Raw genomic sequence first — 24,602 nt, 5'->3', positions numbered from 1 at the left:
CATGTGCGTGCAGATGCATAAGTATTCCTGTGCATGTTTATGTCCAGAAATCTGTAAGGGGATGTTTTATATGTGTGAACGTGTGGATATGTGTGAGTAGTTGTATGTGTGCACAGTAGTGATAAGTATTAGAGCATGAGCATATGCATGTACGAGGGAACATGGATATGTCAGGGTTGGCTCTGTTTGAGCATGTGTGTGCAGGAAGAGGGTGTTTATGCATGGCACATGGGTATTGCACATGCCTCTGGTAACTGTGAGTGTTCATAGGTGTTTGTGTTTGTCTGTATGTAATGGGATGTGAATAGTCCAGCATATATTTAAGATGCAAGGCTATTTGTATACACTGATACAAAATTATGAGTGGGCACAGAAACCTAGGAAACAGCAGGTGCTGGATGTAGGTAACATCCTGAGTTCACTATGTGGGCTCTCATGTCCTAGGGCTCATATAGTAAGATCTAGAACATCTTCTAAAATAGCGATGCCAACCATGGTCTGCAGGCTGGATCTAGCCCACAGAATTGAGTCATCCAGCCACAGAGCTTCACTTTGGCCAGACAATTCACCTCCAGATCCAGCTCACAGCACTCCTTTCTGTGGCTCCTAAAGCTGCTGTAGTGACACAGCTAGCAGCCAGGGGCTTGAAACCACCACAGCCCTCACCCACCATAAATTTCTGGTTTGTAATTGCCATTCAGCATTCAGATCTACAGTGGGTCAGCAAGTGGGGGTGGTGTTTACCCCCATGTGCCAGCTGTACTGAGACAGCAGCTTGGGCAACTATGGCAAGAAGTACCGTGGTCCAGATCCTTCCCACCAGCTCCTTTGAGTTTGACACCACAGATAGAAAATGTTACAGCCCTGTGTCAAGCCTGGCACTTGTAGCAGAGGCGTAGCAGAGCTTTTGCAGATGCCTACTTTTGATCTGAAGTATCCAGGGAACAGTGACTGCCTTCCTCCCCAAGGAAGCTACTTCAGTTGTTCTCTGTGTGGCTGTTTAAATATTTCCAGCTGGGCTGGGCTGCTTTCAGTGCCCAGAGCCTGGATCTGCCTTTGCCTGCTAGTGCACAGAACCCTGTAGGCTACCATGTGCATATTATGAAGCATTGACTCAAGTTTCTGGTCTGTTTTTTTTGGACAGGCAAAGCTGGCAGGGGAACGGGGAGCTCGTGCCATCCTCTTTGACATCACGGATGATAAAACTGCTGCTGATCAGGTACAGACAATGCAGATGGCATCACTTCAACTCCAGTGCTCCTGTCCTGTCCTAACACACATGCAGCTTAGCACCACACTCCCCATTCTTCACACCAGCCAGTGGCAGCAGAAGGCCTGGAGGCAGCCTGATACAGACACAGGGACCTGGAGGCAGCCTGATCCAGGCTGGCTCCAGCATTCCACAAACGTCATGGAGAAGCAACCTTTACTCCATGTAGCAACACAGAGTGAGAACCCAGTTCTCACATGGACTTACCCCTAGGGGTGTGGCAGTTATGCACATAATATCTACATTTTGCACCCAGACTGACTTCTGCTGAAGATCCCCCTTCGCCCCTTGGAGCCCTGCAGAGACAGGTGCATTTTTCATTTTTCAGACCTGAGAGGAATCACAGAGGTTATCAAAACTTGTGCAGAACTGGCAGCATGACTTTATACTAAGGTGAAAAGGAACATCTGGTCCTTAGAGGCAAATGGGGAAACATCTGGACTATAGTGAGAAGCATGGGATGAGGAGGAACTTGCAGTAATTAGAGGAGGCAAGTGGTTGGTAAGGAAGCATGCAGAGCAGTTTGTTCCATATAGAGAGGTGGAGGGTGCAAGCAGGGTAGAAGGATGCAGGACAGGGTGGTCTCAAGAAGGACTGCTGCACTTTAGAATAAATCCAGGTGGGCTTCCAGTTTCTGGCTGGGTGAAAAGGAGCTTAGGGCTCCACAATTCTGTTCTTGGCTGTGATCAGTTGTGTTTTCCTTATCCATTGCCTACTCTCAGCACCCTGAGCTCTGGGACAGAAAAGTGGGGATGGAACAAAGCCAGTTGTAGACCTGATAGACTAGCTGCTATTGTAGAGTGAATAGATGACTCCAGGGGTCAAAAGATTACCCTCTAGATTTAGGCAGTTTTATGGGGGAAAGCAGTTAAATTATTAATTCATGTATTCATTATGCAGTGCTAACACTGAACAGGGCACTTTACAAGCAAGTCACAGTATAAGGGCTGACAGCTACATGGCTTAGGACATGTTAACATGCACAGGGCATGCCTGCCCCATCTCCCACCATGCATGTCCCTCCCCTCCTGCTGTGCACAAGCCAAGTGGCAACAAAATGTAACATGACTACTGTTGGAGGGGCTCTGGGCATGTGCCAGTAAATGCACCCAAGCCTGAGAATAGCACAAAGCGTGCTCTGGGTACCCTCCAAATAGCAATAGTATGGCATTTTTTGGCATTAGTGGGTGGAGCAGGCATGGTGGGCTCTGTAGCGTGTTTGGGAATGGTATAGATGTGCCTACAGTGATCTCGGCAGGCATCTTGGGTGTTTTGTGATTATTTTTATAGCAAAAATCATTAGGTGTTATTATTCTCTGAGGGTAGGCCTAAGGGCTTGGAGGAGGGTTTGAAAGAGAGAGTACACAGCGAGTGAAGGAGCAAGATGTGAGAGACAAGGACATGAAGGAGTAGTTATCCCTGTAAGGGAACCATGTGAATATAAAGGTGGGCACTGGACATACTTGGGGGTGTTGAAGAACAAATGAGCAGCTTCCACCTGACATGAACCCTGGAGGATAAGGACACTTAAGAGACAGCTAGGTGGAGTTCTGGGTAGCAGCTAAGTACTGGTGTTAGGGATGACAGTGCTGTTCTGGGCAGCCTCATGGCACATCAGAATTACAGAGACAGTGGTGCTCATCACTGGCATCAGTCCTGTGACCTGCTGGGTCACTGTCCAAATTTCTAAGCCTGTATGGAGGATGATAAATCTCCATATGCTTTCATATCTCAGGGTCTGCTCTGGGCATCTCACTAGCATGCTTGTTTCTTTGCAGCTGAGGAAGCCCAGGGGCCTCAGTCAGCCTGTGGTTCTGATCTGGGGTCATGACGCTGAACTACTGATGGGCGTTGTGAACAAGAACAGAGAGGCCCATGTGAAGATAGAGGTCAAGGAGCCACCAGCTTGGGTGAGTGATGCATCACACCTACCTTCTCCTCTTCACCCTGTGCCAAACATGGCATCCTTAAGAGGGCAATTGCCCAGCACTGGGAGTGTCATGCTGAGCTTTACTTCCTTGAGATGGAAGCACTGGTCCTCTGTGAGAGCCAGATAGAGACTTTCTTCCCCAGCTGTGTGTCTCAGACTGTATGTGGCCATAAGAGTTGTGCTGGCCAAAGTCTCCTCCTATGTATGGAGCATAACAGTTAAGAAGAGGTCAGGAACACCTTGGCTCAGTATCATTCCCATCAGGTGCTGACCCAGGGTTAGTGTTTTTTCTGTCTTTCTCTAACAGCCAGACTATGATGTGTGGATCCTCCTCACAGTGGTGAGCACCGTCATTGTCATCGTTTTGATTTTTGTCATTCGCACCAAGTGTCATTTCAACAGGACTCAGGTAAGAATCTTTGTGGGGAGTCAAAACATGTGCAGGCAGCTCAGATTCATGTTACTCCACAAGCAAAAGTCTGTTGTTCACACAAAGCTTAAGAGAAGGTAGAGGGAGATTGGAAGTAGGTATGTCATTGAGGAACAGCAGACCCGCGTATACAAGACAGGTACGTTGAACCAAGAAGTGCAGCAGTGTAAGCTGAGCAGCTTTGGTTCCTGTAGCGTGAGCAATCCAGTCCTGGGATTTGAGGAGTGGTCATGCCAGGTTCACTGTACAGTTGCCCCACACTTTGCTGTACCTGTGCCTTGTGGCATCTTCCCACAGATCCCAACACAGCATCCCAAGGCAGTTGGCAATGCACACAAGTGCCACGTGGGCAAAGTCCCCTGCTTTGCCCATCTCACAAATAATAACCAGTGTCCTGTCAGTGAAGCCATTGGCTTATGCTGGGATTGGAGATTAACATGCTTCAGAGTTTTTGATGAAAGCCAATTACATATAAAGGCCTTTCAAAGTCAGAAATATTCCAAAATTTAGAAACATTGTTTTTTTTCTTTTCTAGAGAATGACAGGGTCATCACTTGACGGCCCAGTGATAAAGAGACCCAGAAGACACAACAACTGGGGATGCCCAACCTGAGATGTCCAAAAAGGGCTTGAATTCTAAAAAATGCTGAACAGACACTTCTGGAGCCAAGCCCTTTTTGCAATGTCTTGAGCTGAGCATCCAGCATCACTAATCTCCTTTGAAAATCTTGCCCATGATCGTTAACCCTATTAAAATACCTAAATCCCACCCCCAAAATCCAGTAGACCACGGAAAACCCTGAACCCTGTGCACCCTTGGCCCTAAAAACAAACACTTCTATAGGTTTAACAACCAGTTTTTCCTGACCCAACAATACAATGTGATTGCCTGTCTCCTATGGAAATAAATATAAACAAGCATGCCAGGAGATCAGTACCTATGAAAAAGTTCCTAGAAAATCATAGATAAGTAGGGCTGGAAAGGACCTCCATAGGTCATCTAGTCAGGCAGGATTTGGCTCCATTATAACCCTGTTAAAGTCCCCATTTACACATGGTCAGTAAGACTTTCCCCTTCATTATCTTCACTTCCATAGCCCTGCTCTTGCAGCAGGCAATATCCTCCTCCTGTATTTATAATCAGGTTTGCTGATGAGATGCTTACAGACCTGGAGATAGATTGCAAGATCATCCTCTTTGCCTAAGTGCCTTTCAAGGGACAGGTCCCAGGCTGGCATATCTGTAAAGCAGGATTTGCACTCACAGGTCTTCACCAAGCAGTTTGAGATATCATTCTCTTCTAACAACCAACAAAAGAAATCAGGAGTCCTGCTCCCTAGTATATGACTGTTATCTAGGAAAAGCGGATGCACCCACAGCCTAAGTAAGTGTGCTGTACCCAGTGTGTGCAGTAACAACTCACTGGCTGCATCAACATGAGATGCTGACTATGCAGTAGTGTCGTGTGGCAGAACCCATGACATGACACTACCACTCGGTAATCTTGGGGCTGCTACGCAGTCAGCATCATGAAAAAGCTGTTTGTTGGCACTAAAACATAGCTGTTCACTGGTCATTTAGTAGTTGTTTATACAGTCAGCGTCTCGTGTAGATGCAGCCACTGCTGCTTTCAGCTAACAGAGTGACTTCTTTAGCTCAGGTGTAAAGGGTGGTGCTGTGCTATTTAATGCTTTGAACTGGGAAATCTGGTTTTTGAATCCTCCTGATGACCCACACAGGAGATCATGACAGTTTTAGATGATGAAATTCCTATGCTTCTCCAGTTTTCTAAAAAAAATATACCTAGAAGCAAGCTGGTGATCAGTCATACCTAGTGTTGGTGCAGGCCCTACTCGTTTTCTGTTCTTTCCATTGCCCTTTTTAATTACTGGAATGTGGCTCACTATACAGTGTGCTCACCTGCGGGTTTCAAGGTCCTCTAAAAAGGCAAGACTCTCTGGACCTTGTCACATGGGACTCTTAGTAAGTGTTTTCTTTAGATCATACTAAGCATTCCTGTGCCATATTAAAAGTTAGACCCTGTTCTGAGCAGCCACACAGTAACATTTACTACAAGTCTTGAACTGGTTGTGGTGTAGTGGCAGGGCTGGGACTGAAAATGAGGAAGCTGTGCTCGTATTATCTCTGTGGAGTGGGCTATTAATATCTGAATAGTTTCTGGCTATATGCCACTTGTGAAAAGTCCTAATTTTTCTATGATACGATCACACTTAGCATGTGTTTTACCATTTGAACACAGATGCTCACATTTCAAGTGTAGTTAATACCTCATAAGTGTAACATGTGATATGAACCTCTGTCTCAGTTATGTAGCTGAGTCCAAGAGAGATGAAGACTTGAGTTTTCAGTCTTTCATTCAGGGCACCCAAACAAAGACACCAGTACTTGGAGTCCAGTACCTCAAATTAGCAGACACTTTTGGAAGATTAGCCCCGGATCACACATAGAATCAGGACTAGATGCCAAGTCTCCTGAAGGCTGGTGATGCTCTGCTTTGGCAGTTAGATCATGATGCCTCTGGTTGTCTTTCATTCCTGTTACTGCCAGGTGCATTGCTTACATTTTGGAGGCTGAAGTCTCATGGGTCCAGTCTGAAGACTAACAGGTCACATGGCACAGTAGGACGCATCTAGTATCTGCTCACTTGCCATTTGTTCAATTTCAGTCTCTCTTCCTTCCTCCCAGGATTCCTTGCAGCAGCAGACCATGCAGGCGATCAGCCAGCTAGCCACACGTACATATCCAGTCCGGTGCCAACGGGCCCCTCTGTGGGATTCAGCAAGCAGCTGCAGCTCAGCCCCAGTGTGTGCTATCTGTCTGGAGGAGTTCAGTGAGGGTCAGGTAAGATCAGAATTCACCCCAAGACCTGCTGGAGCAGCTGTGAGAACACACTGGCTTGGACAGTCATGGTTCTGCACTGTCTGGGCACATGTGGCTGTTTGAAGGAGCCTGCTCAGCTGCACAGTCCCCTCTGGCACTAGCAAAAGGGGTGTGTGCCCCCCAGGGGCAAAGGATCCCTTGGACCTGTTCCTTGTAGCCAGCCCAGCTATTGCACAACTTTCAACAGAAAGGAGCCCTGCAAGGCTGTCAGTTCTTTGGCTGTTTGTCCCATATGGTTCCTAGATGCTCAGCCAAGAGTACATCTCCCCAGGACCCCTGAATCAAGTTCAGTCCTGCTTCTCGGGACCAAATTTGACCCCTTGGGGAACACCAACACATATGCTTTAATGTACAGTAAACTCTTTTACTGGCTGCATCTACATGAGATGCTACACATGTATGCAAGTACTAAATGAATGCATGGTAACAACTTGTAGTCAGTATCTCGTGTAGATGCAGCTGCTGCACATTGAAGCATCACGTAAAAAGCTGCGATATTATGCTAATGTGCAGTAAAGTAGTCTATTGCACATTAAGCATCAGTAAAAAAGCATGAAAATGCATTATTGTGCATTAGTGCAGCCTAATGCTCATTAATTTAGTACTTTACCTTGGAGGTGCTACATTTAATACGCATTGGAAAGGGCGCGTTAATGCATGTATAGCTGCACCCTCTGTCACCTTCAGATTAAGATGAAGAAGCAGACTGCCATTGTGACTGTGGTGGGAAGCTAGCTCAGAGTGTGGCTCTGTTGCTCCAGAGCTGTGTCTTGCTTTGCCAGGTGGCACCAGATCTCTGTGGCCTATGCTGGCTGCCAGTAAGTTGGCAGGTGCAGTGGAACGAGTCCATTTCCCCTGTAAAGGTCTCATAGTTTGGGGTGCTGAACCAGCAGATACTCTCCGGGTAGCTCCTGAAAGTGGAAGCTGCTGCAAGCACCTCTCCAGAGACCCACAGAATGTGCTTCCTCCGTGGAACCCCAGAGGTGGGGCACTGCAGAGGAACCTGCATCCCTCAGAGAGTGGGCTGGTGACATGGGTTTCTGTGAGGGAAAAGCCAGTTTATGGTTTAACACAGTACCAGAGACACTATAGTGTTATTGCTCAATAAATTGCAAAGTACTGTGGGTGTAAGGCTAGGATGATCCCAGGAACAGACAGACATCTTTCAACCCATGTCTAGGCCCAGAACTTGCCTAGTTCACTCCCTAACCTCTCTCTAGGAGCTGCGCATCATTTCCTGTTCCCATGAGTTCCATCGAGAGTGTGTTGACCCCTGGCTGCAGCAGCACCACACCTGTCCACTCTGCATGTTCAACATCCTCGGTAGGAGTCTACAGGGGCAGAAGGCCAGCAGGAGCATGCTACCCAGAAAAAACAGGATTCCCAGCATGAAGGGAGATGGGTGGGGAGGGTGTGAGGAGTGTATATGGTAGTCTGTGTGTGCACACTCACAGCTGCGTACATCTGGGAGAGTTTGCATGTATGAGGACACACTGTGAGAGATGCAGTGGATGTGAACCAGCATCAGCAGCAGTGCATACCTCCAGATCATGCAGAGGTTAGCATCTAGGCATCAGAGAAGGGCTGCTGGGCACTGGCTGAGAGCAGTGGCACTGTGTTACCAGATGCTATGGTGACCAGGGAAACCAGGACTGAGAGGACTTCCCAAGCACTGAGTGAGGGGTGCAGGGCAGCAGGGAGGATTTGCCAGGCCCTGGGTTTGAGGGGTGGAGCAGTGTTGAGAGACTTCCAGGGTGCTGAGAGAACATGTTGAGTATGTGCCCCTTCTCTCCTTGCTAGACAGGACCCCACTTGCTCAGCCTATGCATTCCAGCCAGAATCCCCAGGACCTGGAGCTTGGACAGCGCCTTCACCTCTTCCGGCAGCATCCAGGACATGCCCTTTATCACTTCTCACAGGTTTATGCCCAGAGCCCCAGAAGCTTTTCCTCACATGTTCCCCATGGCAACCCCTTTTTCCATTCCCCAGAGCTCTCCCAGCTGGATTTTAACACCATGCACTACATGCCATACAGGCCAGCAGGCCCCATGCCCACATGCAGCCATCAGCCCCCACTGGCCCAAAGTCTTCTCATTCAGCAGCACCGCAAACCTCCAGCATGTGGGCAGACGCCATCTTCTCACAGGACTTGTCCCCTTCAGCACCAGTCCTCTTGTCTGGGGATCAGGACTTCCCTCACACCAAAGCAGCACCATGCTACTGCTTTTCGTTGGGCAGCCAGTCATGGGAGGCAGCAAAACAGCAGTGGCTCAGGAGAGAGCTACCTCACTGAGCATAGTGGCTATCTGGCAGATGGTCCAGGCAGCGACTCCAGCTCGGGGCCCTGTCATGGTTCCTCCAGTGACTCCATGTTGAACTGCACAGATGTCAGCCTCCAGGGCATCCATGGCAGCTGTTCTACCTTCCGCAGCTCTCTGAGCAGTGACTATGACCCTTTAGTGTATTGCTCTGAAGGACCAACTACTGACTATGGCCAGGACCAGCCCCCACCTCCAAGAGAGCCAAGGCCGAGGTCTTTGGACTTTATGGTGACTGGCAGTGCTGCCCTGCCCCAGCCTCAGATACTTAGCCATATCCATTATCACCACCACAGACACCATCACTACAGGAAAGGCCTGGAATGTCCATCTGGGAGACCGGGCCAGGACTCTGGCCAGCGCAAGTCCAGATATTCTGGGGCCAAAGTGGGCTTGCACAGTGCTCAGATACAAAAGAAGGCTGAGAAAGTTCGTCACTACCCGCAGCATCTTGAAAGCATCTCTTTACCTCAGGATGCACTTCTGTCAGGACAGCCTTCCTGTCTGCAGCAGAGACATGACCCCTCAAAAACCCCTTCCTTGTCTGCAGACCAGTCTGACTTCAGCAAGATGGCCATCAGACCAGTTGGAGCAGCTGGTTCATTCCCTTTCCAGCTGTCCCAGAAATACAGCTTACAAAGTCGTCATCACAGACGGAAAAAGAAGTGCCACCTGGAGCCTTCCCTGGCTCACCTTCCAGAGGACTCAGACATGCACAAAACCTGTAATGTTCACATTCACTATGGTCAACCCTCTGGCTCTAGCTGCTCCCAAGAAGTTCAGCCACTCATGTCAAGTGCTCCTTTGCCCTATTCCTCAGGCTCTCAGGTGGTTTGGAAGTGCCTAGTCCCACACCCAAACTCAGAACCCCAGCAGCCAAGACAAGGACTATCAGAACAGGAGACCAAGCCCATATTTCCAGGTGATTTCTCAGGGACAGGCACAACAGAAGACAACACAGGCCCCTACCTTCAATGCCAAGCTCTGCAACACAATCAGGGTAAGTTTGTTACTTCTGTGGTTAGTTAACCTCTGAATGGTAATGTACAGAAACTTGTGTGTACCATAATAAGCCAGGTATTGCTCCCAAACCATTGACAACAACTGAAACTAGGTGCATTTCAAAGCTTCAGCATCATTCATCCAGCTGCAATTCATATGCCTCTCTGTTTTACCAATCTGACAGAAGTACTTGAGCTTTTGGAAACTGAAACCAAAAACATTCAAATTAGAAATAAAGGTTCGCATTTTTAAAATAGGAGGATATTTGAGCTTGGAACAGACTGCCAAAGGAAGGGCTGCAGCCTCCATTTCTTGATTTCTTTAGATAAAGACTTGGCATCCCACTTTCCAACTACAGCTAGACACAAGTTACGTTTTTCAGTTGCTTTAGTCAAACATGAATTAGTGGGTTTAATACAGGGGAGATTATGTGATGTTTTCTAGAGGTCAAACTACATGCACTGATGGTCCATCTGGCTTGAATACATTCCTCTTACCTACCTCCCATGTACCTTGCACACGTTTCTAACCTAACCATATTGTGTTGGGTTTTCTTTCTGGAGTCTCCCTGCTGATGCTGCCCAATGCCCACTTGGTATACGTTAGTCATTCCGTTATTTGAGACGGCACCAATACAGAAAGACTGAAGTTTCCCCAGATTCCTAACCTTCAGTGGGGTCTGTGTGCCTCACTCTCATAGACACCTATGAAGCTCCCAGTTCTACTGTCCAGTTTGTATACCTTATAGTTATACCGTGTCCTGCTCTTGGACTCTTATCCCTCTTGGACTGTGGATTTCTCTCATCCCTCCTGGCTTTCATTCCTAACTCTGAAACTGACTCAGAGTATGGCCTTGGGTAAGTGTTTTGTTTTTAGGGGGCAAGTAAGGATTCTGGTATCTAACTCTAGATGCTCACATTGTGAAATACTGCCTTAAACTGTTCTCAGTTTGTCCATCTGTAAAATGACAACAATAATAGCTTCCTTCTTATTGCAAAGCCTCAGGTCTCCACATCAGTCTCCTAGCGTCTGCCTCTTTGGGCAGAAAAGCAATAGCCAAACACAAACAGTAGCAGCTTTCTGTAGTTCTTCTAGAATCTCAGGCCCAAGTTTAGCAAGTATTCAGGTGCCTGATAATGCAAGGTAGGGCCTAAGGCGATTCTGTGCCTCCTTCAGTAACTGTGAGCTGATACCATAGCCCCTGCCTTCTTTTTTGGTCCCTTAGCCTAACTGGACAGATATACATTTTTAAATCTGTTTTACCCCAGCAAAGCCTAGTCACTCTTTTGTTCTTCTCTTGGCTTCCCTAATTGGTCAATAGCTGGATGTTGCCTACAGCTCAGCAAGCCCATTCACCAGAGCTGTAGCCCTTGTCTGGCCTCCAGTAGGGAGATCTTTGTACACAGAGGCTGAAGCTATATTGGCCTTTTTATGAAATCAGTGGGCAGATCTACATGTGGGCTTTAATGCCCAATAGACTATTTTACTGTGCATTAAAGATTCATGTAAAAAAAAAAAAAAACATGACAGTACACTACTGTGCAGTAAAGTAGTCTACTGCACTTGAAGCGTCACTAAAAGAGAGAGCGTATGCAAATACCCTACTGCACATTGTATGCATCCTAATGCTCATTAATTTAGTACCTCAGGGTGTATATACAAATGCTCCAGGTGTGAGGGAGGGTGCTTTAATTAGAGCATCTTTGAGAGCCACTCTGATTAAAGTGCCTGGAGCATCTCATGCATCAGTGCCCCTGCACCTCAAAATGGTGACTGGGGTGCTTTATCTAGAGTACATCAAATGTACTTTAGATAAAGCATCCCCCCACCACCATTTTGAAGTGCAGGGACACCGATACATAAGACGCAGAGGCTGGCAGGAGCCAGCAGATTCAGTTAATAGAGTCTGCTCCAACACGCTGGAATTACAGTGTCCAAGTAGCCTCCATACATGTACAGCCACCTTCACACTGGAGGTACTAAATTTAATGTGCATTAATATGATCCATTCCAGAACACTGAAAGACTGACAAATGAAATAGCCATTCCTGTAGCATGGCTCTTCAGTAGATCTGTAAATTTTGAAATAATATCCTGGGATGGGAGAACAGTAAGTATAGTGCTGATGTCAAAGGAAAGTGGGGGAGAATGAACCAGGCAATTACAGGCATGTTGGTTTAACTTAATTAGTTTTGCAAGATTTTAGAACAGATATTGAAGGACAGAGTAAATCAGGGATATGGAGGCAAATCAGAAAATTGCTTATAAAAATGCAACAAGCGTCTAGGTTGTAGCCGTACTGGTCTAGAGGCTAAAAGGAATTTGAATTTGTGGCAGAGGTGATATCTTTTATTAATTAGACAAGTTACATATTTGCAAAAATGTGTCTTTTTTTGCAAGTTTTTGGGAACAGGCAGCCTTCTTCAGGCATAGCAGAGAACAAAGATTGTAAGAGTTCTCCTAGATAGAAATGAAAATCCACATTTCACAGGAGAGCTGAGGTGTGGTAAAATCTCCTGTTTGGAATAGCTCATTTTGTGCAGATTAGGCACAGAGAAGTTCAAACAGTCTTTTTACCTCAAAGTTGTCTGGTGGCAAGCAGGATGTAGAATATTTCCTTCTGGTTATGATGTTTCATATTTCAGAGGAGTGGGAAGATGGAAGTCTCTTCTGCACAGGAATTTTCTTTGTGGATATAATGCAACATGGTTTTTATCTAAGGAAGGTTGTGACAGACCAGTCTAATAGCCTATGATGAGATAACTAACATAGATAAGTAAAAGGCAGGGTAGATTTGCATCTTACAGAATAACCAAATGAGAATATATTTATACTACAAGCTTTTGTGCAATCAAGTTCATTTAATCAGATACTGTGAAAGGATATGCAAAGAGCAGAGTATAAGGAAGAAGAAATTAGAATACAAGAGATGAGCATTAAACACATAGGAACAAAGGAATCATCAAAGCTAACCTATGTAAAGGAGACAAGAATCCATGTTCAAACTACATGTAACAACCCAGTCTATGGATGATTTCATGTTCTGCAGTTTCTCACTAAAATCTGTTTTAAGTTTGCTGTCTGAGAATAGCCCAAGGTCAGCCATGGCAGAACATTTTAACCTCTCTGGACATTCCATAAGCTTGGACAAGGACAGCAGGGTTCTTCTCATTGTCACCTACAGCCGCAGGCTTGAACACCTTAAACATATTATTAATGACCTCCATCCCCTCCTGGAAAAGGATGATAGGTCTCAAAATAGCCATGGGAGAGACACTGGTACTAGCTTACAGACAGCCCCCCAACTTCAAAAGAGTATCAAGCAACAGGCTACCTAAATCCCAGTTTCACCAAGCCACTAAGCCTTGCAATAGATCCAAATGCCTTCTGTACTCCCATGTTAGACCACATTATTACAGGACCAAACAACATGGATTATAACATCCAAAGTTCATTTACTTTGCTACAATATGGGGTCCCCAGGGATGGCCATGATGCCCTTGGGCTCCATGACTGTGCCAGCTCCACCCTGCAGGCACCTTATGACTTTTACCAACAAGACATGGCAGAAAAGATTACAAGTAGGGAGGCTACCCACATTTTTTTGTGCAGCCACAGTCCTCTTGAACCCCACTAAACCCTGTGGGTTCTGGGACCCTTTGCCAAGTCCCACTTTAAGTCAGTACCTCACAGGACACCTTAAGCCTTATGCGCTAGGTGTGTGGCTCCAAAACTTCTCCTTTATCATGCCCATGCCTCAAGGATGGTATATGAATATTGTTCCCTCTGTTGGAGTCTCAGCCTACTCTGTTTCCTCCCCCATTATGTAGCTAGGCCTTTTAGCCTAGACCCACTGTGTTAGGCCTGGCCTGGAGGCACTAGCTTCAATCAATCTCTCGTTGCTGGGCTCTCCAGCCCGTATAGCTGCACCCCTCTGGCACTTGGAGTCTATGCATATTGTGTACCCCCCTCTGGGTACTAATGAGCAGGGATTCTGGTTTTTTCCGATTAAAAAAAAAACAAAAACAAAAACAAAAAAACAAAAAACAAAAACAAAAACGCCAAATTCTCCGGTTAAAAACCTAAAATCCGTGATAAAAATTAAAGGCCCCCCAAAGCCCCTCCCAGTGCTGCTGGTGCCCCCCACTCCATCCACCCAGACTGTACCCACAGGCACTGACACCCACCCCAGAAGGTAAAGTGTGTGTGGGGGGAAGGGGTGGGGTAGGGTGGGGGGAAGCTAAGGTGCTGGGGGATAGATCAAGAATGGGGGATGGAGCAGAGTGTGCCCTTATGCCCACTCCCAGGAGCAGGGCTGGGTTGCCACCCTGTGGGCCAGAAACATGCTGGTCAGCCTGACAGGAGGCTTCCACAGAGGCCACCACTGCAACTCTGCCACTGCGCCCTGCGCTACCATCCCATGGCCACCTGAATCGCTTTGTGGGCAAGTGGCACGGTGCAGCAGCAGTGTGGTGGCAACCACTGTGCATGGGACACTATGCCGGGGGGGGGGCTGGCTTGCATGCAGCAGTATGCCCTACAACCAGCTGCACAGCTCTGCAGTGGTGTGGGGTGGTGGCAGCTGCATGCAGGGTGGTGGGGTTTTGTGGGCAAGTGCTGCCACTGGAGCCATGCCCTTCACCCCTGGATCCTAGAGGTAAGCAGGGCGTGGGGGCTGAAGGAGGAGGGGGTGCTGCCAGCCCCAGGAAGCACATTGTAGCTGGGAGCAGGACCAGGGGGTGAAGGTAGGGATGCCCCTCTGCAAGGGGCTTTGCAGGCAAGTGATATGGGGGGGGCAGTGTGGTGCTGCCTGCCATGTGCTGGCCACATTCTGCCCAGCTGGCTGCCCAGGGCAGGGAGAGGGAGGCTGGCATGCAGCCGGAGCACAGCTCTGTGACTGATGCTGCAGCCACAGCAAGGGATGGACTGCAGCTTGCACACAGCAGCCACTGCCACTTACTTGAGGGCCGTGATGGCTGCTGCCTCTAAAACCTCCCACTGCCACTGCAGAGCTGTGCGGCTGGCGGCAGCGGCGTGGCGAGGGGTGGTGGTGGCTGCTGGGCAGCATGCAGCCATTCCCAGCCTCACCACTGCGCTGCTGCCACTGGCTACACAGCTCCAAGCACAGCTCCATGGCAGCAGCAGGAGGTTGTGGAGGCAGTGACCCATCACCCCTGCCATGGAAGCCGCTACCATTTGCCTGTGGGGCTGCCAGTCCCAGCAGTGACAGCCACTGCATACAAAACCTCCTGCTGCTGCTACGGAGCTGTGCAGCCAGCCGCCAGGCAGCAGCAGCAGCAGCATGGTGGTGGCCAGGCAGCACGCAACCAGTCCCAGCCCCACCACCATGCTGCACCACTGCCGCCAGCCACACAGCTCCAAGCATGGCTCTGCAGCAGCAGTGGGAGTTTTTGGAAGCAGCGGCCATCACCACCATCACAGCCCTCCAAGCGGCAGTAGCTGCTGCATGCAAGCCCCATGCCCCCATCCCTTGCTGTGGCTGCAGCAGCCACAGAGTTGTGCTCTGGCCACATGCCAGCCTCCCTCTCCCCCAGGCACATGGCCAGGCAGTGTGTGTAGCCCACACATGGTGGGCGATGCAGGGCGCAGTGTGGCGGTGATTTCCTACAAAGCCCCTTCCAGAGGGGCACCCCTGCCCTCACCTGCTGGCCCTGCTCACAGCTGCAATGTGCTACCTGGGGCCAGCAGCATCCCCCCTGCTCCCTCAGCCCCCAACTATCTTCTCCAGCCCTGCCCCACTTACCTCCATGCTCCAGGGGCGAAGGGGTGAGCCCGAGTCTGGCCTTGGCTGCCTCAGAGGCTCAGGCTCTGCCCTCCCCCACTCCAGGCAGGGCTTGGGGTTTCCTGCCCCTTCTTCCAACTGGCTCTTGCAGGCTGGAGTTGTGCCAGCCTGTAAGAGCTCTTTGTAGAAGCAGAGAATCCTCAGAGTTCTCTGCTAAAAAGAGAAGTCCACATTTTCCCCAGTAAAAACAAGGAATCTGGTTTTATCTGTTTTTCCAAGGGAAAGGGAAAACTCAGATCCCTGCTAATGAGACCTCCACCTCCCCTTATAGCAGGGGCAGGCAATTATTTTGGGCAGAAGGCCACTTAATGAGTTTTGGCAAGCCATCAAGGGCTGCATGCCAGGCAGCCCAGGGCAGATAAATATTAAGCTTTTTAGATTTTTTAGGGGCCCTGCAGGCCAGATAGAATGGTCTGGTGGGCCACATCCGGCTCCAGGGCTGCATTTTGCCCACCCCTGCCTTATAGCCTCATCCCTCACTAGTGCAAGTGACAACATAAACACAAGCCCCTGAGCTATAACAGAACAATAATGATGGAGAGCACACTCTGCCCCTTTAGGAAGGCAAACCTCTCCCCTACTGTTGTATGCCTGCTAGCCCTGGGTACCTTGTTTGCTCTTGGAGCCCCATTAGTCTTGCAGGTAGCAGATCAGACATCACTGGGTAGCTCTTCCACACAAGCACACCTTCTTCTAGCAGCTGCCAGAGAACTAACTCCTGCCAGCCCAGCCCTGGGGCTTACATGTGCCTAGGGCCCTGCCTCCTTCCGGTCAGCTGACTGTGTGCAGGTGCCAGCTAATTCCCTCATTAGCCTGCTGCCCAGGCAACCTGCAGCTGTAGAGCTCTGCCTAGCTTGCAGGGCTCTCTGGCTAGGCTGCTTCTGCCCTTAAAGGACCAGACATGCCTTAGTGCCTTGCGACACACTTGCAACTCCATCACCTGTTTACAGTGCCCCTTTGCTGTCTACATTGGACAGACCGGATGATCCCTACTTTACAGAATGAACAAACATCGTTCTGATATCAGCTGCATGTCCTTTTGCAGCATCTGATGCAGTAAGCTTTGACTCATGGAAGTTTGTGCTATATATCTGTATCTACTCCGGTTAGTTTATAAAGTGCAAATCTACCTTGCCTTCTACTTGACTTTAGGTTAACACAGGTAACTATCTCTCTCTGTTCAGAGATAAGGGGAATGCAGCAGATGTAATCTATAGAGTTAAACTATGCATTTGATGCTGTCCCCCATAGAACATTATTAGCTAAACTAAAGAAGATGGGGATTGATACTATAATCATAAAGGGGGTGAAGGGTTTGCAAAAAGAGAAACCCTTTTAGTAATTTATCACAGTGGTGCTAAACCTTTTTGCCCAGTGGCCTGGATGGACAATGCTCAGGCTCTGTGAGCTGCATACAGCTGATGGTCCCAATCCGGCACAGGGTGGCCATGGCAGGGCTCCATCTAGTGGCATGGAGGTGGACAGGGGGCATCCCATCTCCAACCTGGCCTTGTAGGGAGGGGGGCAGGAAGAGGGAGGGAGCATGGCCCAGCCCCATCCTGGCCCCATGTGGGGAGGGGGGGTGCAAGGAGTATGACCTGGTCCTAACATGCTGCACGGGGCTTGGGGTTTAGGAATTGAAATAGCTTTGATACCAGGTTAAAAGGTATACGTGCATGCAAGAAGCAGTTCATAGTGCACATGTGTTTTTGTCCCACAAAACCCAGGGAGAGTGACATGTATTCTAGTGTGCCATCTACTGGCATCTTTTGATTTAACTATTTCCCTGTACACATAGAGCACTCCTATAACACTGCTTAAGCTAAACTTCCCAAAGTCTTAGCTGCTTTTCCTTAAGTAGATTTTATTTGGTTACTTTCTGTCCATATCTAATTTGACTGTGTTCTGTTGTTAAGCATAAGTGCATTATTTGTAACTAGGGTAGATTTGCTGTGACCAGCTTACAAGTTTCTTTATTCATTCTCCACAAAGAATCAGACAGAGAGCTGTTTCCTTCTGATCTCAAGGATCCAGAGAGAAAGGCAGGTGTCATGGGCACTTGGGCATTTGCTTATGGTGGGCTCATGTAGCCAGTGTATGAGCACTTGGTGGGGTTGAGAGTCTCCAGCAACAAAGGAGAATTGTGCACATCTGACTGAGGTGCCAGACACCCCAAAGGACTAGTGAATGTCTGAAGCAGTAGCCACAGGGTGTGTCTACACGAGATGATGCTAACTGCACGGTAGCCTAATAACACTGTACAGTAGTATGCTGGGCAAAAACCATGCTAGGCTACTGTGTAGTTAATGTCAGAAAAAACCTGTGTGTTGGTGCTACTATGCATTGATCTAATACTTGGTCATCCAAGTACTAAACTTAATGCACAGTAACTACAGCACATTAATGAACATGTAAATACACTCGCAGTGGGTAGTCTCTTTGGAGCCCATAGGCTGGAATGTGCCCATGTAAATCCCTTAGTGCCTGTGGATAGTTCTCTGAGGAATAGGATCTTGTCAATGGGTTGGGTTTTGGGCCCTGTTTTTGAGGAACACAGAGCTGCAGTTACTCCCAAACTCTACTTCTGAGCATGATTTGCCACCTCAGGCAACCTCCCATTTAGGTTGTCCCCAATAAGTTCTTCACATGCACACACCCCCATAACACATCCACACACACAAACCTTGTGGACTCTTGATTTACAATGGAGCTGATTCTGCTGTTTAGCCCAGCACATGGAAGGTATTGCCAGAAGCATTATGTGACTACAAATTGTTATTTTCAATCACTGGTAATCAAAAAGGGCTGTACATATTTTTCTTTCAAGTTAGAAAAAAAAGACCTGCAGCCTATTGGTATTGCTGTGAAGCCAGGAAGGCATCACACCCACACTCCATGATTTTAGAAAGGTTTGAGTGAAAACAGGTGCTTAGAACAGCAATTTAGTTTCCACCTTAACTCTAGCTTTGACTATTCATTAACTCAGAAGGTTAAACAGACTGTGAATATGGGGTCAGGAAGGGTTCCCTTAGGATGTTGGCAGAACCTTGTGACTTCCACTGTTTTATTTGCTGTTCCTTGTTTCATGGCAGAATCAAGGTGCCAGGGGAATCAGGACCCTAGTGTATTAGGATTATTACCACTTACACTTTATTTTTTTGACTGCAGGATCTGAAGAGGGCATCCAAGACATGTATGAACATTCAGTTTAATAACAGATGAACTCACTTGCCTACTACAGAGAGCCAGAGAAGACAAAGACATGCAGAACAGCAACAGGAAGTGGAATCCTTCAAGATCAGTGGCACACTGTCTGTTTCTCTAAGCAGGGAGCATCATTGCTAGTCCCACCCTGCTTGCCCCACATTGATAAGCAAACTATGCTTATAATTTACATGGTACCTGGGCTTGGCCTCTGTCCTACACAATGCCACATTTTGTGGTCACATAAAAACACCAGTCAATATTTCTATGTCCCCTTCTTCTTCCTAGATAACACACACTCATTCAAAAGCATGCTCTGTGCATGGACTTAGATGCGTAGAGCCATGTCTGATGTGCATGAGCTGGAAAGCATTCCAGGTGGTGTAAGCAGGAAGTGCTGCATGGCCACACCTCTGGAGGGCTTAGAAGTTTGGCTAAATGTTTGGAAAATAGACAAACATGCAAGACCAAAGGCTGCAGAAATAATATGTAGCCAGGTAGCTCCTGTCTTCTGCATTTCCTCATTTAGGTCAGTCACACCAGCCTATTTCATTTAACTCCTTACACTCTTATTTCCCAAACATAAGCACAAACATAATTCTGTTCCATTTCTACACTACGGGAGCTCTCTGAGGTCCTTACCTTGCTTCAGGTCCAGTAAAAATTAAGGATCCTTTCCACTTAGCAACTCACTGCCCTTTAGCTAGAGTCATCAGGTGACCTCCTATGCTTTGCCTGCACTAGGATCCTACTGAAGGAAGAGTGAGAAGGATCTGGAGGATTTGAGCAGCATTTTCACAAGTTGAACAGCTAATCCTTTCACTGCTTCTCAGAATCTATCTTCTCACCTGGGAACATGAACACAAATTCCTCATCCCTCCCACCTATTGCAAGAGTAAATGTTAAAGGGTAGCACTGTGACCACACCTGCCTAAATCAGGCATAATACAGGTGTCAAAGCTAAGAAGCACCTGCCTTGAGAGTTGCAGGAAAATCCATGAGGTGGCATGGCTCCTTCTCCCATTCTTCAGTATGGTAATCATCATCACCGAATGCCACAGTAAGAAGTACTTGGAAATTTCCTGTGATGCCTCTGCAGCAGTAAATGCCAGGCATAGCCCCACTTGCTAATACTGTTGTAGTTTTGCAGGTTTTGAAAAGTAGCTAGCTCATGTCCTTTTCCAGCCTATTTATAATGAAGACAGGAGGTCTGAGAAGTCTTGTTTATTTAATTCCTGTTTGTATTTTATTTTGGAGACAGCAGGAGTTTTTATTCCTCCAGTTTCATAATACAAGGACATTCCATGAACTATAAAGGTGAGAAATTTAAAACTGATCAAACAAAATACTTTTTCATAAAACATGGGATTAGCAGAACTCCTTGCTACAGAGTCTTTCAGGCCAAGAGATTAGCCAGATTCAAAGAGGGGTTGGACAGGTAGGTATGTGGCAAACAGGAATACCCAGAGTTTACAGAGTTAATGCTCATGAGCTTTAGGAAAAGATGGTATATCTCCTGCCTTGGATCTAATGCCAATTTCCACCTGTTAAAAATCAGGATGGGAGTCAGTGGGCAGAGGGAGTATGGGGAGGCATTACCCTGTCTACTACTGTAGGGTTTTTAGTACCTTGCTGTGAAGTATCTGGTGTTGGTCACTGTCCAACACAGGACACGGGACTGTATGAGCTTTGTATCTAATCCAGTCCTCCCTGAACCCATTCCTGGTTTTGATATAACATTTTTGCAGGGAAGGATGGGTATTCTCTGCACAATTTACTTTGAACTCTTTAACACTTTAGTCTTTAAGAAAGGCTTTTTTTCCTCCAGGTGTCAGTCATTGAAATCAAGCAGCTGGTACTAAAACAAACAAATAATATTGGTTAAAGCAAAACAAAGAAAGCAAAACAATTGTTTTTATTCTCTTGGCTTGTGTGAGGTTGTCACTCGCTCATTGCGCAGCTAGCCAGAGTCTTCCAGTCTGGAGAGGATCTGGATTTCTCAGGTCAAAGACGAGCAGGATTGCATTTTTTTAGCCTCTCTCTCTCTTATAAATAACTAGGCAAAAGGAACAAGCCCATTTCCCCTTGTTTACAGGTCACTTTAAGTCTGAGGAGAAAACAGGAGCCAGCCTAGATGCCCACAATTCTATTTCCACTGAACATGAATGTCCTTAAAGGATCTTTAAATACCCCACCCATGAGTATCCCAGTCTCCTGAACTGACTGAAAAGCAGAAGGCCCTGAACACAAAGCTCACAAATCCAGGGCATGATCCTGCAAAGTGCTGACTTCTAGATAAACACACTAAGCTCTCATGGATACCTCCAGGAGTCAGACTGCTTCAAGCTTCCCAGGCAGCACTTGAAAGAACAGGCCTCTAGTTCACAGTTTTAAAGTATTTTTTCCCAGTAACGCTAAGAGGAGGTTCCCTTGCTGCAAGCCCGAGCTCAGCAGAACATGCCCTCAGTGGTTAAGGACCCCTTCTGCTCTTACTGCAGTATTATGTGGGCTGTGAGGGACAGCTCCCACTTTTTAAGTATTTTCATTGTCTGATCTTACGCTGCTGGTACTTTTCATTTACAAACCAAGACCGAAGGATCTCCCTGAGCACTGAGAGAAGATCCAGGGGTTGTTTAGCTACATTAGGTGTGTCCAGGTGGGTTCTTAAGAGGGGAAGGAGCTCTTTCTGACTGGAAGATTTATTCTGAGATATTTTAAATGGTATGAGAAGTAGAGTTTGGTCTTCTGGGAAGGAGATCCATGGCTGAGAAATGCTCCCTATCCCGAGATACATGCTGAGCACTTGTGACTTCCTGACTTCAGTGGTACTCACAGGTGCTCAGAACCAGACTTTGAGGCCATTTATAAATGTGCTCAGGGGGTAGGGGGGCGTGCTTTAATTACCCCAGTTCCAAGAGCCATGCTAATTAAAAGCACCAGGAAGAGTGTCATATGTATCAGCATCCACGTGCTGAACATTGCTGGCAGGGCACTTTGAACTAAAGCTCATCGAACGAGCTTTAATTTAAAGCACCCTGCTGCCATTTTTCAGGACAGGGACACTGATACATGATGCTGGAGTCTGCTAGAGCATGGAAATTACTATGTAGTCTGCTCCAGTGTGTTGGAGCAGCTTCCCTGCATGTGTATAGATGCTTCGTCTCCTATACTCTTCCAAAGCAGGGTTTCAGCCATAAGCGACACGTGAAGTACAGGGGGGGCACGTGTCCCGAGACTGGCTGCCATTGACGCCAACACTGGCTTCTGCAGGCGGTCGCCGTTTGCCATGCCGACACTGCCGCTGGCTTCTACAGGCAGTTGCCACCCTCCTGCCACTGCCAGCAGCTTCTGCAGTTGGCCACAGCTCGCCACGCCAACACTGGCTTCTGCAGGCAATTGTCACCCCACTGCCACGGGCTTCTGCGGGCAGTCACCACTCGCTGCCAATGCTGCCACCCACAAACTATGCCCCCCGTCTCAGGAGGCATCACTCACCCATGGTTTCAGCCTTCTTCCCTTGCACTACAACAGGGCTTCAGCTGAAGTAGAAGTGAAAGCCAGAGCTTCCCAAAGGATCATAATTCATTACCCAACCCTCAGTGGCCCCAAGAGGTGACAGAGAACAGAGCTTTAGCCTCTTCCCAGGACACCCAGCAGCACTAGGAGGCAGCTAATGTGGGTGCAGGGCCCCAAACTGGAGTCTGTCAATGATGAACACTGCCCTCTGCTCCCTCCTCTTCGAAAATTCAGATCCTTTTGAAATGTGAACATGGTTGCCATTTTTTGCTGAGTCTGTTCTTTAGGCTCTTGGGGTTTGGAGGTAAATTACAAACCAAAAAATAGGTTTTATATATATGCAAAACTGTGTATTTATATCTGAGTTAGAAACAAAAAATGTGAATATCATGATGTGCTCAGAAACATATTTATTTACTAATATATTTATCCATATACCTGGTCTGCTCTTGTGTTTTTGTTCTGTATAAAGTCATCAGAGGCTTGTTTTAAGAAGATGCCTCCTTCCAGTTCCACAGAAATAAATTATTTCAAATGACTTGATTTTGGCCTCTGATGCTCATGAGAAAAAAGAATAAGGTTATGATTGGAATAAGTCCTTGCATCTACCCTGGGTCCTCTGTGGATGAAGGCAGGAGCTGCAATCAGGTAGACTGGCTCGGTGTCACCACTTACTGAGTGACTTCCTACAGCAAGAAGTATACTTGCCTACTCCTTTGAGATTTAGATTTGGTTTAAATAACACTGTATGAATTAACTAAAGGGAATCTTCTGTGCATAGTCCATTGTAACAGTGGCAGTTTCCACAGAACTCTGGGAAAATCAGGCGAGTGACATCCTGACTTTTACTCCCCACTGTTGGTCAGCCTGTCGGCAGCAATATGCTGTTCCACAGGTCAGTGCTAACTCACCCTGGCTCAAAAGGGATGCTCCAGCAAGCAGACCTACTCCCAGAAAACATCTAGCAGAAGTGTCTCCCCAATGTCATCTGCCTCCTCCTCATTGCTCTGGTTCTTTAGTCATGGCCTGGCTTTAGATATGCTTACAACAGCCTGCTGCACTCCTCAACAATATTTACTTTATGCTGCTTGACAGTGCTGTGAAACTAGCCGCATCTCCAAACCAGATGGTTGATGGAAGGAAACAAAAAGGATTATGGAAATTATATGGTTTGCTCCCAGTTCTTCCAGTACTTGTCCCATACTGCACAGAGCAAATAGTCCCAAAAGGCATGTCTGTGCAACAGTTCTTGTCAGTCATTGGTGCAGATACACAAAAACCTACAAGTTTCAAGTGTAGACAAGTCTTGTGAAGCTATCGTGCTATTTCCAGTTGCCTATAATTTTACCCGCTTTGAACTGCTCAGCCTGGATTTTTCTGCCTGGGTCTCTGCCTGTGGCTGAATGATTTTGGAAACTCTCAGGAAAAAATATGAAAAATTAGTTGCTTTGTTAAACTGTTTGTGTGGCTCAGGCATTGCAGCATCCTTTAGATGGTGGCCGGCAGAAGGAACGAACCACCTGCAGCTACCTCCACACAGGGTCTTAAATGCCTATATTCTTCTTTTGGTGGCTGCATCTAACATGTTGGTGCCACTACACCCCCGCGACTCAGTTCCTCCTATAGGGCACAGACAAAGCCACCTATGCCTATTTCCCTGAAAGATTTTCAAGCCAAGCATTGCACAGCTCACTCAAGAAATGCATCACCTCTTCCAGGACTAGCCCCAAGCAGGCCCAGCAGCTACCCTGGTAGCTCCCGCAGCGAGGACCCGAGCCAGGCACAGGGAGATCAACGCGGATCAAACCGCGCCGCTGATTTCTGCGGTGCTGCACGTGACCCCCGCAGCTAGGGAAGCGCTTTTTAAAACGTGCTCGTAAAAGCTGCCCGGACCTCCAGCGAGACACGGGTCTGAGTCTCTTCCCCAGCTCGCCTGCGGCCAACGCACAGCAGGTGCGAGCGGCCCCGGCCCCGGCCCCGGCCCCGGCGCGCTTCTTTGCGGGCAGGTGGAACCGGTGCGCGGACACCGTCAGGACGACCGGCCTCGGAGTCGGAGCCAACAGCCGCCCGCCCCGCCCCCACCCAGCGGCTCAGAACGAGGGTGGCCCCGCCCCGCGCTGTTCCCAGGCAACCCGAACGGTCGCTTCTTGCTGCGCCCTGGGGGCGGGGCGGGGTGGGGCTTCTCCACGCGACTCTTGCGCGCGGCGGCCCTGGGCGTTGGGCCGGAA

At 47.9% G+C, this 24,602-nt stretch overlaps 1 protein-coding gene across 1 annotated transcript in view; it reads left to right on the top strand.

Annotated features, from left to right (window-relative positions):
• Positions 1-21,154, top strand: part of RNF43 (ring finger protein 43) — a 70,724-nt gene extending 49,570 nt beyond the window's left edge. Inside the window, exons 3-9 of the mRNA XM_019546464.1 lie at positions 1,145-1,219; positions 3,049-3,180; positions 3,508-3,609; positions 6,337-6,492; positions 7,752-7,854; positions 8,332-9,849; positions 18,823-21,154. Of these exons, the coding sequence (XP_019402009.1) occupies positions 1,145-1,219; positions 3,049-3,180; positions 3,508-3,609; positions 6,337-6,492; positions 7,752-7,854; positions 8,332-9,849; positions 18,823-18,866 (2,130 nt within the window). The 3' untranslated portion in view covers positions 18,867-21,154. The remainder of the gene's footprint in view (positions 1-1,144; positions 1,220-3,048; positions 3,181-3,507; positions 3,610-6,336; positions 6,493-7,751; positions 7,855-8,331; positions 9,850-18,822) is intronic.
• The last annotated feature ends 3,448 nt before the right edge of the window (positions 21,155-24,602 follow it).

Source organism: Crocodylus porosus, unplaced genomic scaffold (assembly GCF_001723895.1).
Source record: "Crocodylus porosus isolate Cpor-Errol unplaced genomic scaffold, CroPor_comp1, whole genome shotgun sequence".
NCBI classification, from domain to species: Eukaryota; Metazoa; Chordata; order Crocodylia; family Crocodylidae; genus Crocodylus; species Crocodylus porosus.
The sequence above is the reverse complement of the archived record's forward strand: the minus strand, read 5'-3'. Positions and strand labels throughout refer to the sequence as shown.